The following is a 27730-nucleotide window of genomic DNA, read 5'->3' as shown; positions in this document are numbered from 1 at the left end:
CAACGTTTTTGATATTTTGGCACTGCACAACCGCTTTCAGCAGCATATGAGTAAAAACGAGGGTTTTTCTGCAACAATGATGTCTGACCCCAGGAGGAGAAAAATAAAAAAAAAAGATTATTTTGACCTGAACATTTGTTTTGATTCTTAATCATATGAGTTACCTGGCTTTTGAATAATTTTTTTGCTCAAATAGATAATTGACTTAAATATTTTTCTATTTTAAGTAGTTGGAGATGATTATAAATCTAATAGATTTAGGTCATAATCCTATCTTCTATGGCAATATGTTTCATGGTTAAAAAATGAAAATAAATAAATAAACAGACAATCAAGTAATATAAGTCAGTAATGACATTGATTTTATTTTAAGATCATATTCCAAGAGATGATATTGGAAAGAAAGCATGTTTAGGAACTAATGCTGAAAATAAATAGTGAACTTTGAACTTGAATGCAGATGTTTTTTACTCTTTGGCTCCTGATGAAGGCACACCAGAAGTCTTTAAACAGATTTGGTTCAAACATTTGGGAAAACATAGAAAGAGAAGGAGAAATGCACATTCAAGATACATATTCATGTAAAAGATATATTTAAAACAAGATAAATAAAACTTTCACAAACGTTTGTTTTTTTCATCCTTTAACATAAAACATTCAGTTTCATTTATAACTTAATGCTACATTGGTACTGAAGAATCCTTCTTGTCAGCGAGGGTTGAGCCTCTTTGGAGCAGTGGATCTGTCTGGGTTCTGTGCAGAGCTCACCTCTCCTGAGCCCACCTCAGAGCCTGCTGGGAATAAAAAAAGCACGTTGGTAAATGAGTTTTCTTCATAACTTTTTGGACTGTTTGATGGTGACGCAACTCACCTGCTTGTTGCCCAGTCTTGAGCTTGCTGGCAATTTTGGCAAAGAACGTGAGAGTGAGACAAGCTCCAGTCTCCCTGTCACAGATGCCCCCTTTGCAGCTGCATGTCTTACGGCACTCCACCCCATATGTTCCATAAGGGCAGTCTGTAAGGAGAGAAAACGAAGGGAATAGCATGATGCAGTTATGACACAATAGGATAGAGAGCATCCCTGTACTTGCATGCAGCACATAAAACACGGTCACCTTTGCAAATGCCATATTCATCCCCGTAATCGTCCTCATCTTTGTAGAACTCGCAGAATAATCCCGGTCCGCACTTGGCCCCGTGCATCCCCGACACTGTGCGATAGCAGTGCTCCCCTCTGCTGGCTGCACACACCTGACAACAGCCGCAGTCATCCAGAACCGTCCGTGCGCAGCGCTGCGTCCCGCCGCAGCGCTCAGCGTTGCATCTGTCCGGGCAGTTCACTGCGTACTTGGCGTTGGCGCCCCACGCTTCAGCATCCTCCATCAGGAGTGAAAACAGCACTGCGAGGAGCAACAGAGACATCCCCGTGGATGAATGGATGGATGGATGGATGGACGTGTGAAGGTGGAGAGAGAAAGGGCTTGTGTTGTCCTCCTGAACCTGTGATCCCCTTTGAAGACTTGGGTTGACTGACCTGCAGCTCATCAGGCTGGATGGTTATCAGCGATGAACAAGTTTGTTTTGCGCATGGAATGCCCCTCGTCAATTTCCTCATTCCGGTGTTGTGGTCCCTTTTTGTTGGCCGGTCCCACATTTAGAAATCCGGTTTGGAAGTGGGATTAACTGTGGATCGCCATCCAGGAATTTAAGTCCGTGTGAGTTGATGTCATTTAAGTTATCTTTGGTTTGTTTTTGTCTGAGTGACGCAACCTCAATGGCTTGAGGTTTGAGACCAACTCATGTTAATCAGCAAAAACTTATTTAAACACATCCTTGACATAGCTGTCAAGTCTCCCGTTTTGGCCGGGAAACTACTGTGGTGTATTGCCCAGATAGCAAATTCTTTTTGGCCCTAGTTTGGCAAGCCAGTCTTGGTACTCTTTTGGATGGAATGATGGGCCAAATATGGCCCATATTAGGCACACCAAAATAGAATTATGGATTGTCAAAAGGTTGCCAGAATCATTTTTGGCACTAGTTTGGCATGCCAGTCTTTTGGGTGGAATGATGGGCCAAATATGGCCCAAATAAGGCACGCCAAAATAGAATTATGGATTGTCAAAAGGTTGCCAGAATTCTTCCAAAATAAATTGTGGAATTCCAAAGCACAACCATAACTATACCAAAAGAACCCCAAAACACCACAAAATGGCCAAAGGATGTCAAAGTGAACCCATAAGTTTGCCAAAAAATCACCCAAAATAAAATGTGGCTTTCCAAAGCCTAGTCATAACCATCCCAAAATCCCATAATAAAGTCAAATATGAACCATAACTTATCCATAATTAGCCATACATTTACCAAAAGATTATATTTTATTCTGAACCTTATGCTAAATTTAATTTAACATTTTAATAGACTATAAAATGTCCTTGTACAGAAGATTCAGATTTTGTGCCTCAGTTAAATAGCCTTGTGAAATAGCCTAGGTTACTGTGTGTACGAGGCGCATAAACATAAAACCAAACAAGAGTAAAATTTGAATATTTTATTTATTTATTTTTGTAAAGGTCAGTCCTGGACTGAGTCCTGGGCTGGTTGAGGGGTTGGTTGGGCGGGCATTCTCCTTTTGCGCCCTCCGTCCCTATCCCCAGCCCAATAGAACCATTTTTTAATTGTATTTATAATTTCTGCCTCCGTAGACGCCACACAGACCAGATTCCTTCTCACTGCAGCTGAAAATAAAGGCATACACATGGAGAAAGACTTAAAAAAGGACGACGCAACAGTCCATGCAAAAGAGAACTGTGGTGGGCTAAGTAACTGGCTAGTTAAAAAGTCAGTTTTGCATTAGTTAATGGATGCATCTCGTCATCTGGGGTTGAAAGTGACAGCCAAAGTTACAACATTAAATCATCATAGTCACTTAGTACTTACACTGCCACAGTTTACTTTACCAAACACAAACCAGCGGTTCTTTCCTGACACTAAAACCAAACAAGAATTTCACGAGCGAGAGTTGACCCTGAAGAACGCGTCACATTGCGGGCAAAGTGGCAATAGCTGTCTTGAAGCCAGCGATAGCGTGGTGTTATAATTACGAGATATTCACAGGCGCACTGCGTGCCATTTCGCAAATGAGTTGTTAAGACTATAAGTATTTTCACTTTGAAAAGAAATGTGATTGTCATGGGTGGCTAATAATTTTATCCTAAACTATGATTTTATCAGCTGTGTGATAGAACAGTTGTGTTACTGTTGTGATTAAACTTACCAATTACAATGCCTTTTAGGTGGAGCCTCTCAAAGGCCACCTTCCCATTTTGCCCTCGGCGAGGGCATTAGTCATGGCTCCTTTGAGGACCCGCCACACCGTGTCCTTAACTGTGGACCCCCCCCACAAGGCCGAGTGTTGAACCCTAAAATTAGAAAAATTGATCTTCATTAATTTTTTAAACAAAGATTGATTTTCATTGAATTTTCAAACAAATATTAAACAAATTTAAAGAAAAGCCTGGATAGCCATTGTGCTCCACTATTTATTTATTTGGCGTTACACGGCTGCCTGATGAAGGGCAGAGACCTGAAACGTGGGTGGGGGGGTGGGGGTGGGGGGCAAATAATTGGGTGGAGCTCGTTGACTGCACAAGCAGTCCTTTAACTCCTTTGGCATATCTACCACTTTAAGATATTGAACAAATAAATTGGATGTGCATGCCAAAATGCATTGTCCAAAACTTTGTTGTAAAGAACAGAAAAAAGCTCACCAATTCATGGGCCAATGTTGGACTGATTCCAAGCTCCCTCTCCAGGGCCATCAGGGCCTGAACATCTGCCAAGGGGAAGATGCCGTGGTGTCTGGTCTCTACACTTCCCCCTGTGGTCAGGCCCTGAAGAGCAGTAACAGCAACAAAAAGGTCCTGCACCATTTTGGTGAGGCTGCGCTGCTGCTGAAGGATTATTTCCTGTTTCACTAGGACTTCATGCAGGAGAGCTGAAAAGCATTTCAGACACAAAGAAACAACATAGTTTAAGCATTTTTTGCATTTACAAGTTGTGTGTGTGTGTGTGTGTGTGTGTGTGTGGCATTTTAATTAACCAAAAAGAGCACACGTCACCCCTCTGTTCATTGAGCTCCACTGGCTACCGCTAGCAGCACGCATCAAATTCAAATTGCTATGCTAACACTAGCATACAAAGTCCAAGTTGGTATGGCTCCCATCTACCTGAATCCTCTTGCAAAGGCTTATGTCTCGGCCCGGCCGCTCCGGTCATCACAGGATGGTCGGCTAGCAGTGCCTACACCACGCTCAGGACAATCCAGACTCTTCTCATGCATCGTTCCACAAATGTGGAATGACCTACCAAGCACTACCAGAACAGGAGCTTCCTTTTCAATTTTCAAGAAACTCCTGAAGACCCTGCTCTTCAGAGAGCATCTTCTTAAGTAGCACCCTCCCTGCACCCATCCCCCCTCTCTACTGTCCACTCCTTGTTCCCTCCTCTCCATGACTGATGTCAAGTTGTTGTTATTAGCCTCAAGGGCAACATGCCGATTATCACTTGTAAGTCGCTTTGGACAAAAGCATCTGCTAAATATATAAACATAAACATAATTCTTTTCCATTCAGACTCTCTCTGTGTGTGCGCGCGCGTGTGTGTGTGTGTGTGTGTGTGTGTGTGTGTGTGTGCGTGTGTGTGTGCGTGTGTGTGTGTGTGTGTGTGTGTGTGTGTGTGTGTGTGTGTGTTTAGCTTTATAAACCATCTTATATTAGTATGTATGCGTGGATCATGTGCGTTTGTATACTGTAACTGGCATGTGAGGACTGGGTTAGTGTAAACCATAATAACCTTACATGTCGTGTCGTCCCTCTGCTGCCACTGCCCTGGAGAGGAGTTGGGGCAAACTGTAGGCACCTGGAGAGCCGGTTCCTCCCTCATCATCCCACCAGATGAAGAGGGAGTTGGAACTGGAACCCCCTGGGTTCCCTGGTGACCCTGCAGGTCAGTGGCCTGCAGCAATGATGTCCCCAGGGTCATGACATGCTGGAAGAGTGTGTAGAAGAGGGAGAGGAAGAAGAACAACAGTTTACAAAATGCAATTATTGACCTCAACAGTGACGTAATGGCTCCAGAATTGTTTTTCTCCATGTAACTGCCTCATTAACCTTTGTAAATTTCCTAATGTATCACATTTGAAACACCACACTTACCTGATCAGCTACACTCAAACCCATTTGCTATACATACGTTACTGTGGTATTTGTTGAGATTTCCATTACCTGGTAATTGGTCAGGTCAGGCAGAGGTACAGGTTATTGGGGAGGATGAACCTTCTCCTCACTGGGGGGATGGCTGGGGTTGGGGGAAGCCCTCTTCCAGGGGTCTGGGCTTCATCCTCTGATGAGGCCCAGTCCTGGACATATGCTTGGCCTTTGGAAATGAACACACAAGACAACATTTATTCTGAATTAAACATTTATTTTAAGTTAATGAGTGCAAATTCAACACAGGCCCAAGAGGTGGAGGAATGGAAAGTTCACAAAATTCTTACTTAATTCTTCTTTGAGGCCTTTCAATGGCTTCCGCCTCAGACTGGAGGTCTGTCTGCTCCTCAGCAAGAGGGAGCTTCCTCCTCACCTCATTAAGTCATCTGTGTTCACAACACAGTACATTTTCATGTTGTGTCACTTTCTTAATTATCTTTATTAAATATCCCGCTGAATTTCTGACCATTACCGCCTGCAACCGCAACGTGCGTGTTACACTCCCGCACCTGCTGTGTGCATGTCTACTCCCGCCTGCAACCGCAAAACTCTGAGAAATTATTACCTCACAATAAAAGACATGTATTGAGTTTGTGTCCTCTCTGGTCCTGGAGAAAACATGTCATTTTATAGGCATCTTTTATAGTAATTGTCTATAATGGGAACCCAAAATTCTGCCACATTTAAGCCAAAATACTTTTTCGAACATTTTTGTGCCAGAAGGATGCCAAAATGCCCAATTAATGCCAAAATAAAACCAAAATGTTTGCTATCTGGGTGTACTGTAATGTACATGCTGTTATGACGGTGATCACTAGGGGCACTAGTGTCACGTGTTACTGTTGAGGTTGAAGAGTTGAGGCTGGAAGTAAAAGTTCGCTGGACCTAAACAGCTGTGTCTCAGTGTTTAATTACCTAGTAGAAAACCTACAGAAGACCTAAGGAGACCAGGTAACACCACAACTACCGTATTTTACTTTGCTTTCCTGCCGTCCTCCCGAATTATTATTTTCCCGTAAATCTCCCGTATTTTTAAAATTCCTCTGCCTCTTTAAAATTATCTGTAGCCTTTTTTCTGGGGAAAAAAAGGAACTATAATGAAGACATTAGGACTTTATCACCGTGGAACAAAAATAATAGTGCATAATAATCAATGTTGATGTTAATCAATTAGATGTCCCAGACTCTACTATTAATAATACAGCAGTCCCTCTTTTATTGCAGGAGTTACATTACGTATGTACAGTCTATGGTTACGTTCTAAAAATAACCCGCGGTAGGTGAAATCCATGAAGTAGCCAACTTTATTTTTTACAATTATTATAGATGTTAAGACTGTAAAAAAACCTCACTACATGCTTTATACACTTTTCTCAGACGGGCACGCTTCTTAAGGCTCTCTGATAGCTATGGTAACGCGTAAATAGCTCAGCTTCTACACCCACTGAACAGGATACAAGTGTGCCACCTGAACCTCTGGGAAAGAAACTTGATTCATGTCTTGTTTCTCATTTTTGAAATGACAGAAACATGTAATGTTTGACATTTATCTTGAACTGATATCATATTTGTCATTCTGTGTGCTGTAATCTTTGTCCACACTACAGTAATGGACGAGGACAAAGAGTTGGAGAGCGCCATGTTGAACATCTCACCATCTGACCTGCTGAGCACGAGCAGTCACACTGTTAATACAGTCAGTTAATTCTTGAGTCTTTCTTGCAAATGTGTGTCTCATTTCTAGATGTTTGCTTTTGTGTGTGTAACCAGTTGCTGTAGCTGCAGCAAAAAGAGAAGAGGATGTGTCAAGAATACTTCCACGAGCAAAACCAGGTTTTTAAATGAGAGGTTTCAGGACTGGAGAGCTATTCTCTTGCATGATGAATTGCCATCCAAAACTGAGCCATGACTTTCTGTGTTCTGCCTTTGCTTTTTGTTATGGCCACGTTCTGGCCAGGTTCCTGTTCCACATGTCTCTTCCTACTGTTACACTAAAAGTCCTCAGGACTATGAATTGATTCCTGCTGAGAAGATGTGATTCCAGACACAGTGAGTATGTTATTTTTATTTTTTTGCATGTCTTGTACACTAAAAACATTGAAGTGGGGGTTTGCACTATAAGTTGAATGCATGCTTGTGCACTGGGTGCTGTTACTCCTCCTGCTTTGGTTAAGGTTGTTTCTGACCTTTCCAGTATTATGTGTAAAGCTGTGGTAAGCAGGAAAAGTAACTGTGTGAGTTTGAGTTCATACTAACACCAACACCTGCACACTCTAACTGCTGGAATAACTGATGCTTTTTCTGTTTTAGTCCTGTCTGCAACGCTGTCCAGACCTCCTCCTGATGCATCAGAGCAACTGGAAACCTCAGCAGTTGATGGTGAGAAGATTCAAGCTCTGTTTTCTCAACTGTTTTATTTTAATCAAGGCTACATGAAGACTTTTTTCTTGTTCTGGGACCAGTCCCAACCAGTAAACAAGGGAAGACACCTGCGGCCCTGCCACCAGAGCTGGCCTTCCTGGCAAAGGAAACATCAAGCTTCACAAAGAGCCTGGAGTCATCTAACGGTAGATCTCCACTAATATTGAACTAAACATCTGTTTATTGCTGATAATTACACAACTACGTCAAATGATTTGATCTGATCCATTATTGCTGAAACAATAACAGAAAGATGGCTCCGTTTTTCAGATTCAAACACAAGATCTGCTGGCTCCTCTGCACAGAGAGTGCTGGATTTTGAAGACAGAGGTGAAAAGGGTGAGAGTGGAAATCATCTAGACAGCTTCTTTTTTGACTTGTTTACTTAACTTTAGCTTTATCATTTGTTCCACACATTCTTTAACATTTGTTTTGACTGAAAGGACTCTAAAATCATCTGTCTTTTTGAATATCAGTTTCCTCAGCCCAGCCACCTGCTCCTTCGCTCTTGCCTGACCGGGACCTTGATATGAACAGCTGGAGCTGTTCTCAGCACCAGAAACTGTGGATGAGGACAGAACTACAGGATCTCGGACTGTGGCCTGGCTCTCATCCTGTTCGCATCGTTGGGAATGCAGTTTCACTCTGGCGTCTTCCTCCACAACCAGAGCTAATAGACACAGTGGCCGACCTCCCATCACCCAACTTCTTTCAGCTGCACCCGTTTTTCATCTGGAAGCAACATCATGATCAGACTGAGGAACAATTACATCCTGCCCTGTCTTCATGGGTGTCATCATCCTCAGGTGGTCTCTGCTGGCGTGGGTAGGCCTCGGGTGATTGTTGGCACCGGTGGACGGTATTACATCTTTTCCTCCAGACTTTGTTGCAAGTCTTGTCGGAGAAACTGGTTTGCAGACAGTCCCCGGTGGCTGCAAAAAGCTGCCCAGCCACTTCACAAACATTCTGCCTGCATTCCTGACATATAAGAAGACCATCTGCAAGTCTGTAATGGATGAGCTGAGGCGCACGGGCAAATCACCATCAGACATGGCAAACCAGGTGAATGAACTCATGCATCTCAAATTTGAGTGAGCTCACCTGGCATACCTGCAGGCAATCGAGAGCGTTTGGGATGCTGAGGCTGGGGTTCATGGACAGAAGACCATTGGGCAGTTTGTGAGAAAGGAAAATGCACCACGTCCTTTTGGCTCATATGAAGATGTCAGTGGGTGGTGTGGAATTTCTGTTTCCAGCTTCTACCTCACTGACTGTCTGCTGGAAGAGTACAGACGCCAAGAGCCATCCATGTCCAGGCTCCTTCAAGGATCTTTTGGGCAGATCTTCAGGTCTGACCACACCAGAAAAGTTGCACGCAAAGTGACACTTGCATCAGGGACAATGTCTAGCTTTGCAATCATGAACGAAAACTGGTTGATTTGATTGTTTCCTGGGTGATGGTTCAGTCTTAGGCTGAGAGGTCCTTGCAGCCGATGTACGAGGGAGTGGCCAGGAGGTACGCTGAAGCTGAAGTGGAGAAGGCAGGCTACCACTGGGTGGACAGGTGAGAGCAGACATTTTCTCTCTTCTTTACCTTTCAGTCTGTTAATGATCATGATTGTGTGTTTGATTATGTCTGTTTTAATGTGCAACCTTAGTGATTAGGAGAAAAAACAAATGGTTGACTAACGAAAACACAATTCTTTAATTTTATTTAAAAAAATACTTTTCTAATAAATTAGAAAATGTTGGAAGAAATTCATGAAACTGTTAGAATACACAGTGATGCAAAAGGAAAAGCATTAGGAAGAAGTGTTTATTGCTTATCGAGATCATGACCAGCTGTTTGATGACATCATCCTAACAGAACCAGGAAACCTGGTGCTCAGAGACCAAACACAGCAGTCAAAAACATAAGAATGATTCTAATTATTCTGCATCTTTGTGTATCTTCTGATCAGGGATTGCTGTGCTTCTTTCAAGATCCCAGACTCCATCCCTGGTGAACATTTACTCTGGGATGCTTGGAAGACAACCCCTGCCATTGTGAATGCTGCTACCTCTGGACCCCTGGCTAATACTAGTGCCTCTCGATCACATTACAACCCCAACATTGCTATAAAACTGGACTTGTTTCACTGCCTCAGGCGCTTTTCACGGGAGTGCACGTCTGAGCATCACCCCCTCTACAGCAGTTTCTGCCAGCTTCTCTCTGCTGCCTTCTCTGTGGTGGATCAGGAGGACCTCAAGAAGCTCAGGGACGCCTACGAATTCTGTGGTATCCGGCCAGCCAATCCCACCAAACAACACATACGGGAGCACTGCAGGACCAAGATACCACAGCCCACAGAGCTCCTGGACAGAGTGGAAAAGGTGATCAACCATTTTCATCTGGCCAAGGATCCAAATGATGTCCCTCTGTTTAAACCCTCCATGCTGAAGACGTGGCGCATACAGCGAGTGCATATTCTCCATGGATGCCTCAGTGACCCTGAAATCTCCGAGAGGATCATGTACAGGTATGGTGGCACTCTTCAGCTTAACCATGTACCTGGAGAAGGAGCAAAGGTCAACATCTGGATTCCTGTCAGAGGTACATCACAACAAGAGGGGTACCATTTCCACCAGGCCCAGTGGATCACTGGAACCCATGCCTCCACTGAACTGTTTCAGGCGCAGGCAATGACAGGAGTGGCAAGATGGAACTACCAACGACTGGTGGACCTTAAGCGACCAGACATTGTCCTGCCAGCTGTATTTGATCCCGCTTTAATAGCTGAATTAAACAGCTCTTACAAGAGAGTGACTGGACAGGAGAAATATCCCACTCTCAGAGTCTCTGACAGGGAACCAGCGAAAGATTTGGACTTGAGTACATAGAGCCAGGCTGCCGACCGGTCCCTCTTGACTGGGACAAACACAGGACTCAGAAGAGAGGTGAATCATCTGCTCCATTCCTGCTTCCTGTGCATTCATCCATCCCGGCTCAAGTTCCAACTCCAGCGTCAACCTCCAACTTGGGTTCAGCTCCATCTGTCAGCCCTCTACTCTCTGCTGGTGACCTCCTGAAAGAAGATGTCCAGGAATTTCTAGCCACACCAGGTAAGCCACTGAAATGTTTTCTACATATTTGCATTTTATTGTGGACAGTTCACCAATCAGCCGAGTAAGCATGACCGTTTCATTGTGTTTCAGATCTTTCGTGTGCTCCACCTCTGCCTCTGAGAGCCTACCCAAGTAGCGCCCACGTCGGACCCATAAAAACAGGTGGACGGGTCTTTGTGTTGGATCACACATGCTGGACACTGCCCATGAAAGAGGCCATTGATGACCTGCTGCAGAAGCACCGTGGGGACAAGGAGATGCTGAAGCTTGTGGATCAGGAATACGCAGCCATTGTTCATCGAGCTGCTGCTGATCCAAACAGCCTTCTGCATCCTACCACCAGACTGCACATCTCCCGCTACGTGAAGCACCTGGCGAAACTGCTCAACACCAGTTCTTCTTTGAACATAAGCCCAGAGAAACTGAGGGATACACAACAACTGTGGCACTCTTTAACAGAGGGGAGTGAGTCATTCCATGTTCCTGTGGTCACTATTGAGCCAGCTACTTTCAACCCTCCTGCACCTGCTTTGTCCTCACCTCTGACTCAACACTCTCTGGAAAAAAATCGTAGAGGGCATTTTGAGCAAACAGCAGCAGCAGCTCCCGCCAGGGCAAAAGAAAAGACAGAAAAAGACCTGTCTTTCCTGCGGACAGCCAAAGTCTCGATATGAAACTGATGGATCCTCGATCCACTTTTTCTATCAACAGGGGCCTGTGCGGTATTTTTACTGCTCACAAAAGGTGCACCAGAGCTATGCTGCTGAAGGACTCTCTAACCCTAAAATGTCCTTTGAAGATTTTTCAGCCACTGACTTTTTTCAGAGAGAACTGGACGCAACCAAGACGCGAGTGCAGGAGAAGACCGAAAAGAAAAGGCAAAGGACAGAATTGGCACCAGCAGGCCGTCTCTGTAGGTTCTGTCACATGGAGCTGAAACAGGGACCCAACAGCCCACACATCCACACAGGATTCCCCGGAGTGGCAGGAAAATATATTTACTGTCCCTCCAAGGTGTTCGCTCTTTACCAAAGCCAGGGAATGGTCAAAGAGATGAGCTGGAAGGAGTTTAGCAAGTCTCCTTTCTACGAGGCGGAAAAACAAAGATGGGTGGAGGAAAAGAACAAATGAACAACTTGGGTTTATTTAGTTCATTAGTGTATTTATGTAAATAGAAAATGTTGTAAATCCTCAGAGGATTGTTTCATTGTTTTTTTTATCCTCTCTAGGTTACTGATCAGATGTAAATTTGCAAGTGTAAGTTTAACATCTGTACTTATGTTTATTTTGGTTTGTCACAGGAACATTGGGACTAGTTTGTTTCTTTCTTTGTATATAATGTATATTGTGTTTCTGTTAAAATACCGTCTGGTTCATGTTAAATAAAAAAAAACAAATTGTTCTATCATTAATTGCACCAAAATGTTATTTAAATTGTTGCTTACAGCAGCTACTTGTACATATCAACATCTGCTGGCTCAGTTTGTCTGGAGCAACACATAAACAAACCTTGCACTTTACTGTTGAAGTTTTGGATTTAATGACGATGACCCTCAATTTCACCGTAAGAGCTTGTGCCTCTATCAAGGGGGCTGCTAATAGCAAAATCCATGTTAGATCTCCGTCAAAGCTGCTTTGGCCGTTTTATCGCTGTTAAGCTAGCTTGCCTTAACTGTTAGAACAGGAAATAGACCCTTCAAAATAAAAGCATTTCATTCGAACAGGAAGTTGATAAAACGGATTATAAATAAAGGCAAGTTGTGCCAAATTAAAATACAAGCAAAAGAAGATGTCATTTTGGGGTTAGTTACAATAACAATAAGAATTATCAGTTTCAACGTTGAATATCACTCTGTTCGCTGTGGGTAAGATGTCCTGTCATGGAAAACCTCTGCTGTTAGAAATATTCATGTTGTATTTTGTGCTGATTTTCCCTCTGGGAAATCAATTTCCCTCTGGGATTAATAAAGTATTTTTGAATTGAATTGAACTGAATTTGAATTAAGTTAACCAGAGTGTTTGCATTTATTTTAGCAATGGAGGAAAAAAAGTCTTCATGTTCCACCAGTAGGCAACCCCTAAACATTTACCAGAACTTTCTTGGACGGGGCACCTATGGCTGTGTGTACAAACGTTTTGACCAAGCAGCAAACTGCTTTCGTGCCATCAAGAAATTCACGAGTGAGAAGGCATTTAAAAAGGAGGTGAGGACATGATCTTTGTGTTTCATAAACATTTACAGTCAAACTGCAACTCATGTCAACCTTTTTGTGCCTTTTTAGTTAAAAATGCTGACATATCTAATGGAGAACAATCTGCATGAGCAGAACATCATCAGGCTTTTTCATTCAGACCTGAAACATTTGAGTCTGGCATTGGAGCTGTGCAGCATCAGTCTCGCAGATTATATCAAACAACTTGAAACACCAATGCCTCTACAGGACATCAGAATAGTCATCCAGCAAGTATGGCACCTTCAGAGGAAACAAGATTCCACACATTAACAGATTTTTAATTTCCAGATTTTCTATTTTTGACCATTGTTTGCAGCTGGCGACTGCCTTTGATGCATTGAAGAAGGTTGGAGTTATCCACACTGATGTGAAAACGAACAACATCATGTTGGTGGATCAAATGATAAAGCCTCTGCAGGTCAAGCTGATTGACTTTGGCTTGTCTGTCTTCACAAAGGATGCCAAGTTCATCAGAGTCAATCAGGTTCTTCGTTACAAGTAAGATTTATGTTAACTCTGATGGTTTTGTTTTTTAAGCAAACACATACAAAGCACGGCCCCCACTTGCATTTCTAGATCGATTTGTTTATTTTTGCTGTTGATGATTGATCAAACATTTAAATCTCAGGGTTTTCCCCATTTGCATGTTTTAGACATACCCCTGACCCAATTACCATAGTTAGTATTTAATCTAATTTAATAAAAATAGAATACTTGAGCCCCGTGAAGACCATTAAGGGTGATTGTTACGTCCCTTCCTGAACGTCTAGGAGGATGAGGGGACTAACACAGAAAAATAGGTGGACGTGTGTGTGTGTGTGTGTGTGTGTGTGTGTGTGTGTGTGTGTGTGTGTGTGTGTGTGTGTGTGTGTGTGTGTGTGTGTGTGTGTTTGTGTGTGTGTGTGTGTGTGTGTGTGAGGAGAAATAACGAGGTGGTGAGAGTAAAAACCAAAGGGTTTAGTAACAAAGGGTGTCTGTTTTTAACGGCAAAATAAGGCTTAACAGGGAACGGTGATGAAAAAGGTGGAAACTGAAAACGTAAGCGGTTAACTGTTTACGAAAAACGGCATTTAGCCGAACTAAATAAAAACCACCCAACAGAAAAGCCCCGGCTCAAAATTCAATGGGGGACAAAAACACTGCAATCAGAAATTGACACTCTGTCAGCTAACCTCCAAATGAGGAACAAAACCTGTTTCCTATAGAAAAACACTAAAACGAGCGTACACCACAAGTTAACCTTAGCTAATTGTAACCGAGCTGAGGAGAATCACAGACTAGCTCTGGATCTCCTCGACTGTCTGCTGCACTCCTCTTTTAAAGTCCTGGGAGCTGCTTGATCGCTGATTCAGATCAACCGCTGCTCTTCGTGGCGTGCCTCTCCCCAAGGTCCTGGGCTTCAAAGGAGGGAGAGCTGAGCTGCCCAGGGAACTGCCCCAGGTGCTGAAAAGCCGACTGTGGGGACAGCAGGCTCACAATAGGAAGACGAGGAGGACAGAGGGGGCGTGGTTCGTCACAGTGATTTTAGGCCTGGTCTTGAAATATTTGGACAGCCCTGCTTTAAAGTGTTAGCTTGAGCTGCGTCAGTGCATTACTGCAAGGTCTGTTCAACTCAGTAATGTAATGTATGTACAGTCTATGGGTGCGACTCAGGAGTGATAGCGCCGAAAAAAACTGTACTGAAAACTTGCTCAAAGCAAAATGTATTCATTACGGAAATAAATTATAAACTTACCGATTTAAAACTTTTTTAATACAGGTACTTCTCACGAACAGGCGCAGAAAACCTCCACCTAAACTCCGTGTGAGGTTCAGGTCGATGGGTGTTCCAGTTAGCTCCGGTTGGGTTGAAGCTAGGTGGCTACATCCGTTAGCTCGGCTCCCACCTCCGCTTTAGCTTTGGGTTAGCCAGGGTTAGCTTCAGGTTAGCTCGTAGCTAGTTCGCTTGGGTGTCGTCACTCGAGCCCAGCCTTACAGCCACACCCTCAGCGCCTCCTCTCTTCCCTTTTATGGAATTGTCTGGGCTGGACGGAACCTGTGACACGGTCAAAATGGCGGTGGTGGCCACCTCCCATTATAGACAACAAACGTGTTATTGAAGCCAATGGAATCCGTTTGTCCAGTATGTACAGTCTATGGATGTAATTCATTTAGGAATAAATGTTGTACTTTTAAATCTGTGATGCCCTCTTTTGTTTTTTCAGGGCCCCTGAACTCTTAATCGGACTCCCTTTTTCTGAGGCCTTGGACATCTGGTCTCTAGGCTGTGTGATGTCAGAGATGGTGTTCAAGTTCAAACTCTTCCCAGGGGCAGATGAAGAGGAAGTTGTTAGTAATTCAGTATAAGTAGAAATGAAAACGCCTGTCGCATGTTTTTGTACTGTGGTTGCAGCCATTTGTGCTATTTAATTTGACTTCTGTGTCTTTTTCTACATAACTCTTTGTCACTAACATAATTTAGAAAAAAACTCTCACTTTTAGTCACCCGAAAGTGACCGGTCCTGATGTAAGCCTGTTTTGTGTTTCTTTTTTTCAGCTCTACTATATGATGAGCCATCTTGGATCTCCACCAGATGACCTTCTTAGGACAGGCTATAACACGGAAAATTTATTTTACAAGACTAACAATCAATGGCTTCCAAAGGTACAGTAAGCTTGATCGGGGGCATCTTTATAATCCCAAAATGCTACTTTACTTATTTTCTGGGTTTGAAAACACATTTCAAGGAACATGTCATAAACACAAGAAAACAAGTAAAAAAAATGTTTTGTTTATTTCACTTAAAACACATCAAGTTGTCATGTATATCTTTTAAAGAGAGTTTCTGAAAAAAGTACAGTTTTAATGATTATTTTTTATTATAATTGGTTACTCTGAGTTTTTCGTGCAGGCTGAACATGAAAATACTCTCCTACACCTATCTCCTGCATTAGCTTCTGACAGTGAAAATCTACAATTAGAAAAGCCTGACAGATCCGTCACAACATTCATGGACTCACCCATCGACTCTGTTGTTAGTTTAGCATCCAGGAACCAGCAGAGAAGGTCTCGGCTAGTAGAAGCTAACCGTTAACATTAGCAATTCCATCACACAGCAGAACTCCTTCAGGCTTGAGTTATTTGTGGAGATAAAACATCAATGTTTTAAGTCAGTGGTAGTCTCGTTGCTGTTCTCAGATCCGAGGCGAGATGTCCAAATATCAGAAAATAAGACTCCAAAACCTGTTGTCTAACTTTCTCCTCAGACTGACTTTCACATCCTCAACTAGGCGCACCTGAGCTTTATTGTCCCTCAGAATCACTCATAATGCATTCATTCCTATTAGAGACCACTGCAAATGTGTGAAAAATATGAGTAAAGTTGACCTTTAACAACACTTCGTGTCTTACTTGTTGTAAATAACTATTTAAGATATTTCAGTTGGGAAACAGATTATTTCTTCTCAGGTAAAGCTAAAGCTAACCGTTAACTACAGCTTTAGGCCAGTTTCAAAGTGGATTTCTGACAACTTAAAACCATTCAAAATTTCAAAACGGAAGGAATTTTACTCCAATTTAAAACTTTGTTTCACAATCCACAACTATTTAGACATTTTTATAAATTTTAAAGTCTGATCAGAGGTTTTCCTCAAATTTTCTGCTGTGAATAGATTTACAAAGAATTGTATACGACACATTTTGGCAGAAATATTCACTCTAAAATCTCTGAGATCAGAGATTTTAAATGCCATTTAAAATCTCTGGTCAGTAATCTGTTTGGCTACCGGGAATGTCAACTCTTTAGTCTCAGTTTCTCCAAAGAGAGGCTGTTCAAAGTGTTACCTACTACAAGTAGGATTTTTTATTTTCCACAGAATTTCATTTCAAAAGATCTGCAGTAGTTTAACAATAATATAAACATTCTTTATTATTTCATTTCAATTACCTTAAATTAGCAATGGTAACATATTCCACTTAATTGTTTGGTAACCTAAAAAGGGTATTTATGGTATCCTATTAAACTTATAAAATACAAATTTTATTGCTTTTAACAGGATCCTCAGAAATACTCTGAAATCAAGGAGAGCTGCAAATTTCGCACTCTAGATAATGAAAAAGTAGTAAGTATCTCACTCTCACTCATGCACCAATAACTGAAATGAATAATTTTACAATCAAATCAATTATTTTGATTGATTTTAATGTGTTGTTTAATAATCAGATTGAACAAGAGATTGAATACCCAAAGGCGAGCGAGAGGAAGGAATGCATTGCGTTACTGAAGGCGATGCTGACCTGGGATGCAAATAAGAGGATCACTCCGAGCGAGATCCTCACCCATCCCTTCATCAGCGTGGACTCCAGCAGATTCAGCAGTTCTTCCTTGGAGTCTATCAGCATGCTTGATCCAGAACCCTGCACCAGCAGGGCTCCAGATCCTCATGAACGCAAAGCATTTGCTCCAAGAATGGTCTGGGAAGCCAGTTCCAGCAAAGTACTCAGGGAGTCAAAGAAGGAGACCTTTTTGAAGCGATTATTTTGCTGTTGCATGCTGAAGTCAAATGTTGCTAGTGCATGAATTATTCCACACAAAATGCTAGCTGTTACCATTCACTTACATTGTTTATGCATTTTTTTTACATTGCACTTTTGCATTTTGTCAGTTTTAATTCAATTCTTGTACTTTGGTGACATGATTCACGTTTAAGGTGCTCTGTAAATAAAGACTGAGTTGACTTTAAGCTAAAGCAAACAGAATATTGCCATTTTAGACACTTGTCTACGTTTTAGGGTTAGGGTTAGTAATTTGACACATTGTGACTATGACATGAAGCACCTTCAGGACAGGTGGAGAGTACAGCAAGTCTTCAGGCTTCAGATGGAAACACCTGTTTAGATATTCATTAGAAAACTCCATCAGCAGTTGGATGTTGTAAATGCTTTCTGCTATAGAGAGGACCTCCTTCAGGCAAATATCTGCACAGATCAGAGCAACAACATTCAATATGATCAGATTACGTCTGAATAGTTTAACGGTCACTTAAATAGGAGATATCTGCATTTAGAAAACTGACCTTCTAGTCTAATGAGGTCCGGGCAGTAAAAGTGGATCAGAGCGAGCAAAGCTGCACCATCACACACATCCTTCAGCAGGTCTTCCAAAAGGGGGAAATGCTGCAGAGTGCGACCTGCTGGGTGATCCCTGCGGTAGCGCACCTGTATGACAAGAGGTGAGCAAGAGTTTACACAACCATATCTAAATCAATAATCACAGAGATACAACATTCATCACTTTGTAAATCACTGTTTGCTTTGCTTCTGAATATATTTTAACACCTTCAGCTACCTAGTTTTGCATCTAGTCAGTTTGACAGAAAAGCATGGCATATCTGATGTGAAGCAGTGGGAATGGGGAAGGCATGGCAGGTAGGATGGCAATATCCAGTTAGAATAAAAGGCTGATTAGAGGTCGACGAGGTTGAAAGTGAAGTATGTTTTCTTGAATAGTTGTCACATAAAAAAATTGATGAATTTGAAAATCAGGGAACAGCTTTTTATAAACAAACAAACAAACAAACAAATAAATAAATAAATACATACATACATACATAAATAAATAAAACCATAATAAAAACATACTATAAAGTTTTCACAAGAATTAAATAGGCTAAAAAGCTTAATGAATGGGCAAGATGAATTAAAAATAATTAGATCATCTAAATATGAAGCTCACTGTAGTTATTGAGTAGCTGCATTTGAATATTTTGTGGAGGTAATAATTTCTCATTTTGCTTTTTTAATTAAAAGAATAACAATTATTATTAAATAATAAATATGTGCCACAAAGTATAAAAAAGAGATGCAGTGTAAACATCTGTCTCCCTCGGGGCTGGTAAGTCTCTCCTGTAGTTAAATCCCCATGTAGATCTTGGTATTTTCCAGACGTTCATGGTGGTGTATTTAAAGTAAAGTTGTTTGACTATGTGTATCACATCAGTGATGCATATTTACAGTGGTTCCTAAATTAGGTGTTGGGGTCCCGCTGTTGATCACCAAGAACTACACAGGGGGTCTTGAGATTATTTCCAGAAATCAAAATAAAATGTTTAAACAATTGCTGAAGCTATGTTTCTAGCACAATTGTTAAAAAAATAAACGAATGAAATATGCCATAAATGCAAGTGAACATGAGCTGAAGCAGTTTTCTTTATGCCAGGATTTATGAATTCTTTATCTGGGGTTGCATGTCTTGACAATTGCTAATTTGTGGGTCTCAAAAGTTTCAAACTGCAGTAGTCAATCTACTAAATATTTTTTGTTTGGGGTCAAAGAAAAGCCACATCACAAGAAAAGTGAGCTTAAAAACAGCAGGACACGTTTATAATTTTTGCTTAAAACCAACCACATAGTGTGAGTGATAAAACATTGTTAATTCTGTTAATGGTATTTTCAGGTCAAGAGTCAAACTGATAATTGTGAAAAAATCTGATGCAGATAGCCTAGTCTAGACTCAGTAAAATTATTGTAGTTTTAATAATTTATTTTTAAATGACAGTTTGTTAAATTAGTTTGTTCAGACTAACATAATCAAACAAAGCAAAGATTTCTGTTTTTCAGTTAGATTTTTTCCTGTCTGATCTCACATGATAAAGCAGCAACATAAAATTGAAGCCCTAAATAAACAAGACGAACAATAACTAAAAATAAAAAAAAACATTTCTTTTATTAATTAACAATCATTGTAAGTTTATTTAAGTAAGGCGCGATAATGGTTCTGCTGGTTGAAAACTTGAAATGCTCTCCACGGTGGAATACAGCTGCTGCATCTAAGAAGCTGCCTAGGTGTCATGCAGGGGGTGAGAGCGGCTGGGCTAGCCTGACAAATCTATTTTATTTGATTGTTTGTTGCTTTTTTTGGCTTTGATATAAACTAACACTTTATTTTTCATAAATGTGTGTTTATTTATTAAAAAGTTGGCTGACGGAACCACGCGGAACCATTCCGAGACACGCGGTGGCGCTGATGTAGAAATTCAACGCTTTCTGCGTCAGCCCTTTAAAGACCACCGAAGAAGAAGCGGGGAGACGAGGAGAAGGCTGACATGATATTTACGTCCAAGGGAGACCTCACTGGGACGGGACGGGTACCGCAAACCTTTTGTCCCCGGCGGGTTTCTGTCACGGTAACTCCACATACCTGCGGCCTGTTTTCACCCCCGTTACAGTCAGGTAGGTTGACTGTCCGCCGTGAGTGTTTTGGCTAATTTAGCTATCAGAAAACAAGTACAAGGGCTGGCGCTCGCTCGGTTTGACATGAAGCAACTGCACTGCAGCCAGTGTTAGCTCAGCTGTCACCGCGATGCAGAATAATGTTACCGGTGGGTGTGAATGACACCGGTGTCCGCCTTTTACATTCGCATCTCTTATGTTTGTGTAACCCTTAATGAAGCAAGGAGAATATGTCAGCCTTAAATTATCTTTAGACAAACACGAAAGAAGCTGAAGATGATGGCTGGACTAAATGTCGTTAAATGCAGATTAACGCATCTATAGGACTCACTACTGTTTGTTCTCTAAAGTCTATCTTCAGACATCTGTGGATGAATATTTGCTTCTCGGAGCCTTTTGTTTGACCCAAAGACGATCCGTTTTGACTAGACCCTCCCTATTACTTGAAACAAATGCAATTTGATACTAATCGCTGGGTTTTTCACTGACACCCATCCACACACTCATGCTGTAAGTGCTGTAGAGATGGTTGTCCTGGCAACAGCAGCCCAAACGTCCTCTAATCAGTCCTGCAGCTCATCTTCCGGTACGTTACAGCCCTTTCCCCCTTATTAAGGACTCTGGATGGATCTAAAAAGTAGAAATGGAAGTGAAACACGATGCTTTATCCCTTAAGCCTTTTTAAACAATATTTTATGAACAAAACCAACCATTTGGAGCATAAGAAATGTGTATTTTTCATTATTTTATGAAAACAGTTATAGGATTCTTTGATAGAGAATTTTTTTTTTGTTATTTCTGTTTTAAAACGTCACGTCTCACATTTACTTGTTCTTTTTTGGCTATTTTATTTCATCACTGATTCTTTTTTAACACCACAAATGTGTTAATTTGTACTGACTAAATCATTATTTTATTTCTCTCCTTGCTTCAGTTTGACTTTTGTGTCTGAAATCTAAATACACAGGATGTGCTGACATTTTCTACATAAAGTCAATATTCTACGTATAAAAAAGTATTTCTGGATCTTTCTATCTTGTGGTTCTCTGACTGTTGAGCCCACTGCTATATCATTGCTTGGTGTTATTTTTGGCCCAAGTGGAAACCATATGCCTCCTTCAGCACGGCAAGAGGGATGAGCATCTGGGATCAAAGCAGTGTGCGCACAAGTTTAGCAATATGCAATCATCGTTCATTTACTTGTGTTTTGTTACAAGTTTAAAATGTTTAAATGGACCAGCCCTTAACTTTTAAAGCTTTTTTGTTGTTGTTTTCCTGGACTCTGATGATTCATGGCATGGGTTAAATAAATTGGGGACAACTTATAACTTAAGTCTTATTTTAATGGTTACACAAGCAACATTAGAGGTGCATTTCTAACCGTTTCATATTGACATTAACAAGTAATCACGTTTCTAGTATTACTGAGCATAACATCTGCTCTTTTATATTATAGTTTTTTTTTTTTTTTGTATTTTAACCAAAAAATGGTTTAGGGTAAAACTGGTCCTTCTGTGATGAATGGTTATCATGGGAAGTATAAAGTACACTTTCATTTAGTTGCTCTTAGTTATAAAATGTGCTAAATGAGGAAATAATAATTCTGTTTCATATTTTGAAAACAGAAATGGCTTTCAGTGACTGTGGCCTTAACTTTGAACACAGTGTTAAAAAGCAACTCTCCTTTATTTGTAGGCAGTTTCTGGGTTCTAATAATTGTGTGATATTTAATTCCAGAAACACTGGAAAACTAGGCAATGTTAACTATTTACTTTATTTGTCGTGGTATAAATTCAGTCAGGAAAGTATGTATGCAAAATAAATAAGCTTCCTGCTTCTCCCTCCCACTGGCTGAAAGTGGTATTAAAACTGTTGTAAACAACCATGCCACAGCTTGCATTAACAATTATTAACAATGGGCTAATGCTAACACAACTGATACTAAAAAAAGCCACGTAATGAAAAGATCCACACTGTTGGATAAAAAAAAATTATTACTTACAAGTCCAACAAAACTAAGTCACGATAAGTCCGTGATTTTGTGGCTTCCTTCAGCCCCGTCAAACTAGTGTAGTCAATGTTTACTCTGGTTTTAGCTCTTTGTTTCACTTCCAAAGACATTACTTTCTTATTTTTGCTTAGAGTTTCCACCATGACTTGCCTCTCCCCCCAAATAAAGCTTCTAGCTTTTTATTGATGGTCAGCAAACTGAAAAGCTAACTGCTAGCTTATATTAGCTAGTGGCACAGTAAACAGCTATTTTCGTAAATCAGGTAGCGGCCTCCCACTAGTGTTCATACCAGAACAACAAAACTGTTAAGACCAGTCTCTAGTGAGCAGAGGGCTACAGAGTGGTGTCCAGTGCGAAGTTGCTCAAGTTCATGGCTAAATGATCACTTAAACCAGTTTGAAGGCAATAGCTTAAAGTTTTAAAAACTAGTTTAGTCCCTGTTTTTTTAGATGCATTTAGTCTGGGAGCTAAAACCTTCATAAATGAATGAATGTTCCAGTACGTCTGACATAGATATTCAAACATTTCTTTATGTTCTTTGGAACAATGTTTTCTCATTAGTGTGAGTGTGTCCATCTAATTCAGTAAGACCCACTGGGCCTGTTGCATTAGTTTGGATGAAACCGGCTATTTGGAAAGCTGCCAAAACCAAGGAGCAACATTACACCTTCACACTGATTCTATTTGGCAGGAAAGCATTTCATAACGTGGTCTTCTTAACAGCAAACATTCACTGCAAACAAATGATTTAAGGTGTGAATGAATGATAAGTAACATTTTTATAACTCTGCCGATACAAACTGGCTCATGGTTTTCCTAATCTTGCGTTTTTCAGGTGTGCATTGGAGTTTAGAGGATGCACAAACATGGTGCCTTGTCAAACCAATGTGTTGCTGAAGTGGCAGGAGCATTTCAACAGTTCCTGGGCTGCGGAAGACAGCGTTCAGACAGCAAGGAGACACAATGCTGCTGTTCTTTACAATAAGCTCCTTTACAATAAGGAAGTGGTGACTCTAGCCCAACCCGTGCAAGAACTCGTCGGCCCACGGCTCCCAGACTTCGACTGTGAATGCAGCACATCAGCTGAGAAGGAGGAGTACCTGTCGTCCCTACTTCACAGTCAGCGATGGCTGGCTCACCGCATGTTGACTCAAACCTCCTACACCCTGGGCCTCCACCAGAGGCTGGTAGTTCTGCAGAGGATCTACTATGCACTTCACAGCAAATATCATGACAAGTTTCGTGTGCAGCTTCCCTCTCAGTCTACAGATAGCGGGGCTGAAAGTGGCCAAACTGACCCGGCTTCGGAACTTTCTCTGCCTGGGGGTGTGGCCAAAATCAAGTCGGGCACAGATGTTCTGATAGAAATGGGTGTAAGGACGGGTTTGAGTCTCCTTTTCTCATTACTTCAGCAGAACTGGAGGTATGCCGCCTCTGTGCATCCAGAGTCTGTGCTTTGTAATGATGTGCTGGCCACAGCTTCCTCTGTCCTGGCTTCACTTCCACCACTTTCTCTGGCTAATGAGAACAAGATCCCATCGGTGGGTTTGGACTGCCTGGCACAGGTGGCTGACTTCTTGAAGAAGACGTCAGTGAGCAGCGGGAGTGGCGGGGCAGACCCGACTGGTCGGAGGCTAGCAGTGGAGCTGTTGCTAGGCCTGGCCATGCAAAGAGGCTCTCTGAAGTTTCTGTTGGAGTGGGTGGAGGTAGCCCTGGCTGCGTCGATGTCCTCCTCCACCTCTGTTCCATTTTCCTCCTCCTCAAGGGGCTTTCAGCAGTCGGTTGGTGTAGGCTTTGATGTCATTCAACAAACGCTTCTCCAAATGAAGCAATTTTCGGTTTGTATCCTTATTTTTACGTTTTAAATTTCAAAACATTTTTACCACCGTTTTCTAAAACGCACACTTTGGGAACATTTATCTGCACGATTGGCTTTCAATTCTTTTTTTCTAACCAGAATATATTTTTAGTGAAAGTTGGACTGAAGGTCAAATTTTACATAGTAATACTTCTAAAGTTTTCAGTGCACATGATGATGACCTCTAAATTAAAACAGAACCATACAGCAATCCTGCATCTAATCATAGTACAATATTTTATCTTTAAATCTTTAGGTTACTGTCGTAACCCCGGTTCTCTGAGTAACATGAGTGAGATGTCTCACTATGGGATACGCCCCTCCGCGGATTCCTCAGAAGCACTTATCTCAATACGCCAATCCTGATTGGCCAGTGACCGTGACGTACGCGTCCCCATGCTACTATAAGTAGCAAGCGTCCCAACGCACGCACTATTCAAGATAAACACCTCTTCTCGCTTCGCCCAGCAAGAAGGGTTGTCTGGTGAGACATCTCACTCATGTTACTCAGAGAACCGGGGTTACGACAGTAACCTAAAGTTCTCTTTCTTAACATTCGTTTCGATGTCTCACTATGGGATATGGAGACTCCCGTATTGCCAGACAGCTTATCCAGCGATCACCAACCTACAGGGATACGTCTTGGCCCGCCAAAGACCCCACACTCAGAATCGTGTGAGTCATTGCAGGGACCGAAACATCAAGCTTATAGAAGCGTGCAAATGCAAGTGGAGAAGCCCAACTTGCTGCAGCACAAATCTCCTGGATTGACAGCCCCCGAAAAAGGGCCCAAGAAGCAGACAGGCCCCTAGTAGAATGGGCCCTGAGCCCAACAGGTGCCTGAATGCCCTGACAGGAGTAAGCCATAGAAATAGCCTCCACAATCCAGTGGGAAAGCCTCTGCTTTGTGACGGGTTTCCCCTTACGAGGCCCACCCCATGACACAAAAAGCTGGTCCCCCCTGCGAAGGTTCTTTGTCCGATTCACATACTCCTTGAGCGCGCGAATCGGACACAGCTTGTGCCACCGCTCCTCCTCAGGAGAGGAGAAGGGCGGTGGGTAGAAAGCTGTGAGGATAATAGGAGAAAAGGAGCCCACCACCTTAGGCACAAAGGCAGGGTTGGGCTTCAAGGACACCTTCATGTCACCTGGTGCAAACTGGGTGCAGGATGGGTGCACAGAGAGAGCCTGTAAGTCACTAACTCGCTTTGCAGATACCAAAGCCAGGAGTAGCACCACCTTAAGAGACAGGATCTTAAGGTCCAGGCCGTCCATAGGCTCAAATGGAGGCCCGGAGAGGGCCGACAGCACCAAGGACAGATCCCATGAGGGCACCAGGGGTCGAGACACAGGGAGAAGCCTGCGCGCGCCCTTCATGAAGCTACACACCAGGGGGTGTTGACCTGCCAGTTTCTCCCCAAAACCCAAGTGTCGGGCGGAAATGGCTGCTAGGTACACTTTAATGGTGGAGAAAGCCTTCTTCCCATCCAACAAGTCTTGCAGGAAAGACAGAATAACATTCACCGGGCATTGGAAGGGTGAGACCTCCCTGCCCTGACACCAGGCTTCAAACACCCTCCATTTACAGTCATATAGGGACCTAGTGGAGGGGGCCCTAGCATTCTGAATGGTTCGAATGACTGCCTGGGGCAGCTCTGCTGACACTAGTCCGCACCCCTCAGGGGCCAGGCCCACAGGGCCAGCCGTTCTGGATGAGGGTGGAAGATCGAGCCTCCCGCTTGGGACACCAGGTCCCTGCGAAGCGGCAGTTTCCAAGGTTGGCCCTCCAGGAGCTGGAAAATGTCCGCCACCCAATGCATGGCTGGCCAGAATGGGGCCACCAGAATGAGAGTGTGGCGCTGGGTTCGTACCCTCAGCAAGGTGGATGGTATCAGGGCCACTGGGGGAAAAGCGTAAAGCAGACCCCGTGGCCAGTCGTGCGCCAGCGCGTCCACGCCGAGTGGAGCGTCTCGGTCGCGCAGGGAGAAGAACAGAGGACACTGAGCATTCTCCTTGGAGGCAAAAAGATCCACTATGGCTGTGCCGAACCGGATCCAAATCTGTTCCACCACTGCTGGATGCAGGCTCCAATCCCCGTACAGGGGTGTCCCTCTGGACAACAGATCCGCCCCCCGATTCAGAACACCCGGGACGTGGGTGGCTCTGATTGAGAGGAGATGCCTGCTGCACCATAGGATCAGTCTGCGTGCCAGTGTGTGTAACCGCATGGAGCGCAGCCCCCCCTGGCGGTTTATATATGCCACAGTCGTGGTGTTGTCTGTTCTCACTAGGACATGATGGCCGGACAGAAAGGGCAGGAAGCGCCTCAGGGCCAGAAAGACCGCGAGGAGTTCCAGATAATTTATGTGTGTCCCCCAGAGCTCTCTGCTCCACACACCCCTGACAGAGCGACCCTCCAGGAGCCCCCCCCAACCTGACAGGCTCGCATCTGTCGTGACCACTTTCCTCACGAGAACCAACCCCAAAGGCACCCCTTGTGCCAAGAGGGAGGGGTGACGCCAACAGCGGAGCGCCGCGACGCACGCTGCAGAGACCGTCACCCTGCGCGCTCTGTGGCGCACTGGAGAGAGACCCAGAGAAGCCACCCAGCGTTGAAAATCTCTCATGTGTAGACGGCCGAGTGGTACCACTGAAATAGCCGACGCCATGAGACCCAACAGCCTGAGGCATAACGCAAACCGCACCGAACTGTGTAGGCGGAAGCGCGCCAGGCAGAGCGAGAGCGCGTCCACGCGCGGTGTCGAGAGACGGGCCGTGAACGCCCCTGAGTCCAGATTCAGACCTAGAAAGGTTATTTTCTGGGAGGGGAGTAAAGCGCTTTTCTGCCAGTTTATTCTGAAACCCAGACCACACAAGTGACGGATCACAACCAGCGTGTTTGACGCTGCCTCCTCTCTGGACCGTGCCAGCAGGAGCCAGTCGTCTAAATATGTGGCCAGTCGAATGCCCCTCCCTCTCAGAGGGGCGATCGCCGCCTCCGTACACCTGACAAACACCCTCGGGCTCAGCGAGAGGCCGAATGGGAGCACGGTGTACTCGTAACACACTCCCTGAAAGGCAAACCTCAGAAATTTCCTGTGTGGAGGGTACACGGGAATATGAAAGTATGCGTCCCTCAGGTCGATTGAGGTGAACCAGTCGTTCTGGTGAATCAGACGCAAAAGGGATGAGAGCGTGAGCATTTTGAATCTGTACTTTCTGAGGCATCGGTTCAGGGCCCTCAGATCCAGGATCGGGCGAATCCCGGTCCCTCCCCGTTTCGGGACCAGGAAGTACCTGGAGTAGAAACCGCTCTGAGACCGATCGGGAGGCACAATGCATATCGCTCCCTTCTCCAGCAGGGAGGAGATTTCTCCCTGAAGGATGTGAGCTGACGACCCCTGGGCGTGGGAGAACACTACGCCGGAGAATCGAGGAGGAACTGAGGCGAATTGGAGCCTGTAACCCCTCGAAATTGTTCTTATCACCCAATGTGAAGCAGAAACCGCTGTCCATTCCTCCATGTGAGTTGAGAGCGGTGACACAGCCGTGACACACGGAGCACCAGCTCCCCCCAGAGGTTGTGGGGCAGCAGTGCTCGTGGCAACCACTGCGCATGCGCGG

General features: G+C 43.4%; 3 protein-coding genes across 9 annotated transcripts in view; 2 read left to right on the top strand and 1 right to left on the bottom strand.

Annotated features, from left to right (window-relative positions):
* Positions 1–336: 336 nt before the first annotated feature.
* On the bottom strand, positions 337–1688 carry esm1 (endothelial cell-specific molecule 1). 2 transcript variants are annotated; one of them, XM_015942912.3, is made up of 3 exons: positions 1116–1688; positions 872–1015; positions 337–794 (listed from the first exon to the last, which is right to left on the bottom strand). In XM_015942912.3, the coding sequence occupies exons 1-3, from the start codon at positions 1543–1545 to the stop codon at positions 709–711; spliced, it is 660 nt and encodes a 219-aa protein (XP_015798398.3). In that variant the 5' UTR covers positions 1546–1688; the 3' UTR covers positions 337–708. The 2 variants fall into 2 exon arrangements, with proteins under 2 accessions (XP_015798398.3, XP_015798399.3); XM_015942913.3 differs by having other exon boundaries at positions 337–791; positions 1116–1687.
* On the top strand, positions 1583–12778 carry LOC129164424 (uncharacterized). Of its 4 annotated transcripts, XM_054744437.2 has the most exons (10): positions 5400–6218; positions 6875–6963; positions 7038–7100; positions 7225–7316; positions 7578–7646; positions 7730–7834; positions 7959–8027; positions 8165–9252; positions 9650–10790; positions 10884–12778. In XM_054744437.2, the coding sequence occupies exons 8-9, from the start codon at positions 9182–9184 to the stop codon at positions 10566–10568; spliced, it is 990 nt and encodes a 329-aa protein (XP_054600412.2). In that variant the 5' UTR covers positions 5400–6218; positions 6875–6963; positions 7038–7100; positions 7225–7316; positions 7578–7646; positions 7730–7834; positions 7959–8027; positions 8165–9181; the 3' UTR covers positions 10569–10790; positions 10884–12778. The 4 variants fall into 4 exon arrangements, with proteins under 4 accessions (XP_054600413.2, XP_070408893.1, XP_054600412.2 ...); XM_054744438.2 differs by lacking the exon at positions 5400–6218 and adding an exon at positions 1583–1715 and having other exon boundaries at positions 7038–7316; XM_070552792.1 differs by lacking the exon at positions 5400–6218 and adding an exon at positions 1583–1715 and having other exon boundaries at positions 6875–7316.
* A 7293-nt stretch (positions 12779–20071) lies between these two features.
* Positions 20072–27730, top strand: part of LOC107374709 (probable E3 ubiquitin-protein ligase HERC1) — a 58009-nt gene continuing 50350 nt past the window's right edge. For all 3 annotated transcript variants that reach the window (XM_054744432.2, XM_015942908.3, XM_054744433.2), the window contains exons 1-2: positions 20072–20237; positions 23084–24086. In XM_054744432.2, coding sequence (XP_054600407.2) covers positions 23115–24086 — 972 coding nt within the window. In that variant the 5' untranslated portion in view covers positions 20072–20237; positions 23084–23114. The remainder of the gene's footprint in view (positions 20238–23083; positions 24087–27730) is intronic.

This window comes from Nothobranchius furzeri, chromosome 6 (assembly GCF_043380555.1).
Source record: "Nothobranchius furzeri strain GRZ-AD chromosome 6, NfurGRZ-RIMD1, whole genome shotgun sequence".
NCBI lineage: Eukaryota > Metazoa > Chordata > Actinopteri > Cyprinodontiformes > Nothobranchiidae > Nothobranchius > Nothobranchius furzeri.
The sequence above is the reverse complement of the archived record's forward strand: the minus strand, read 5'-3'. Positions and strand labels throughout refer to the sequence as shown.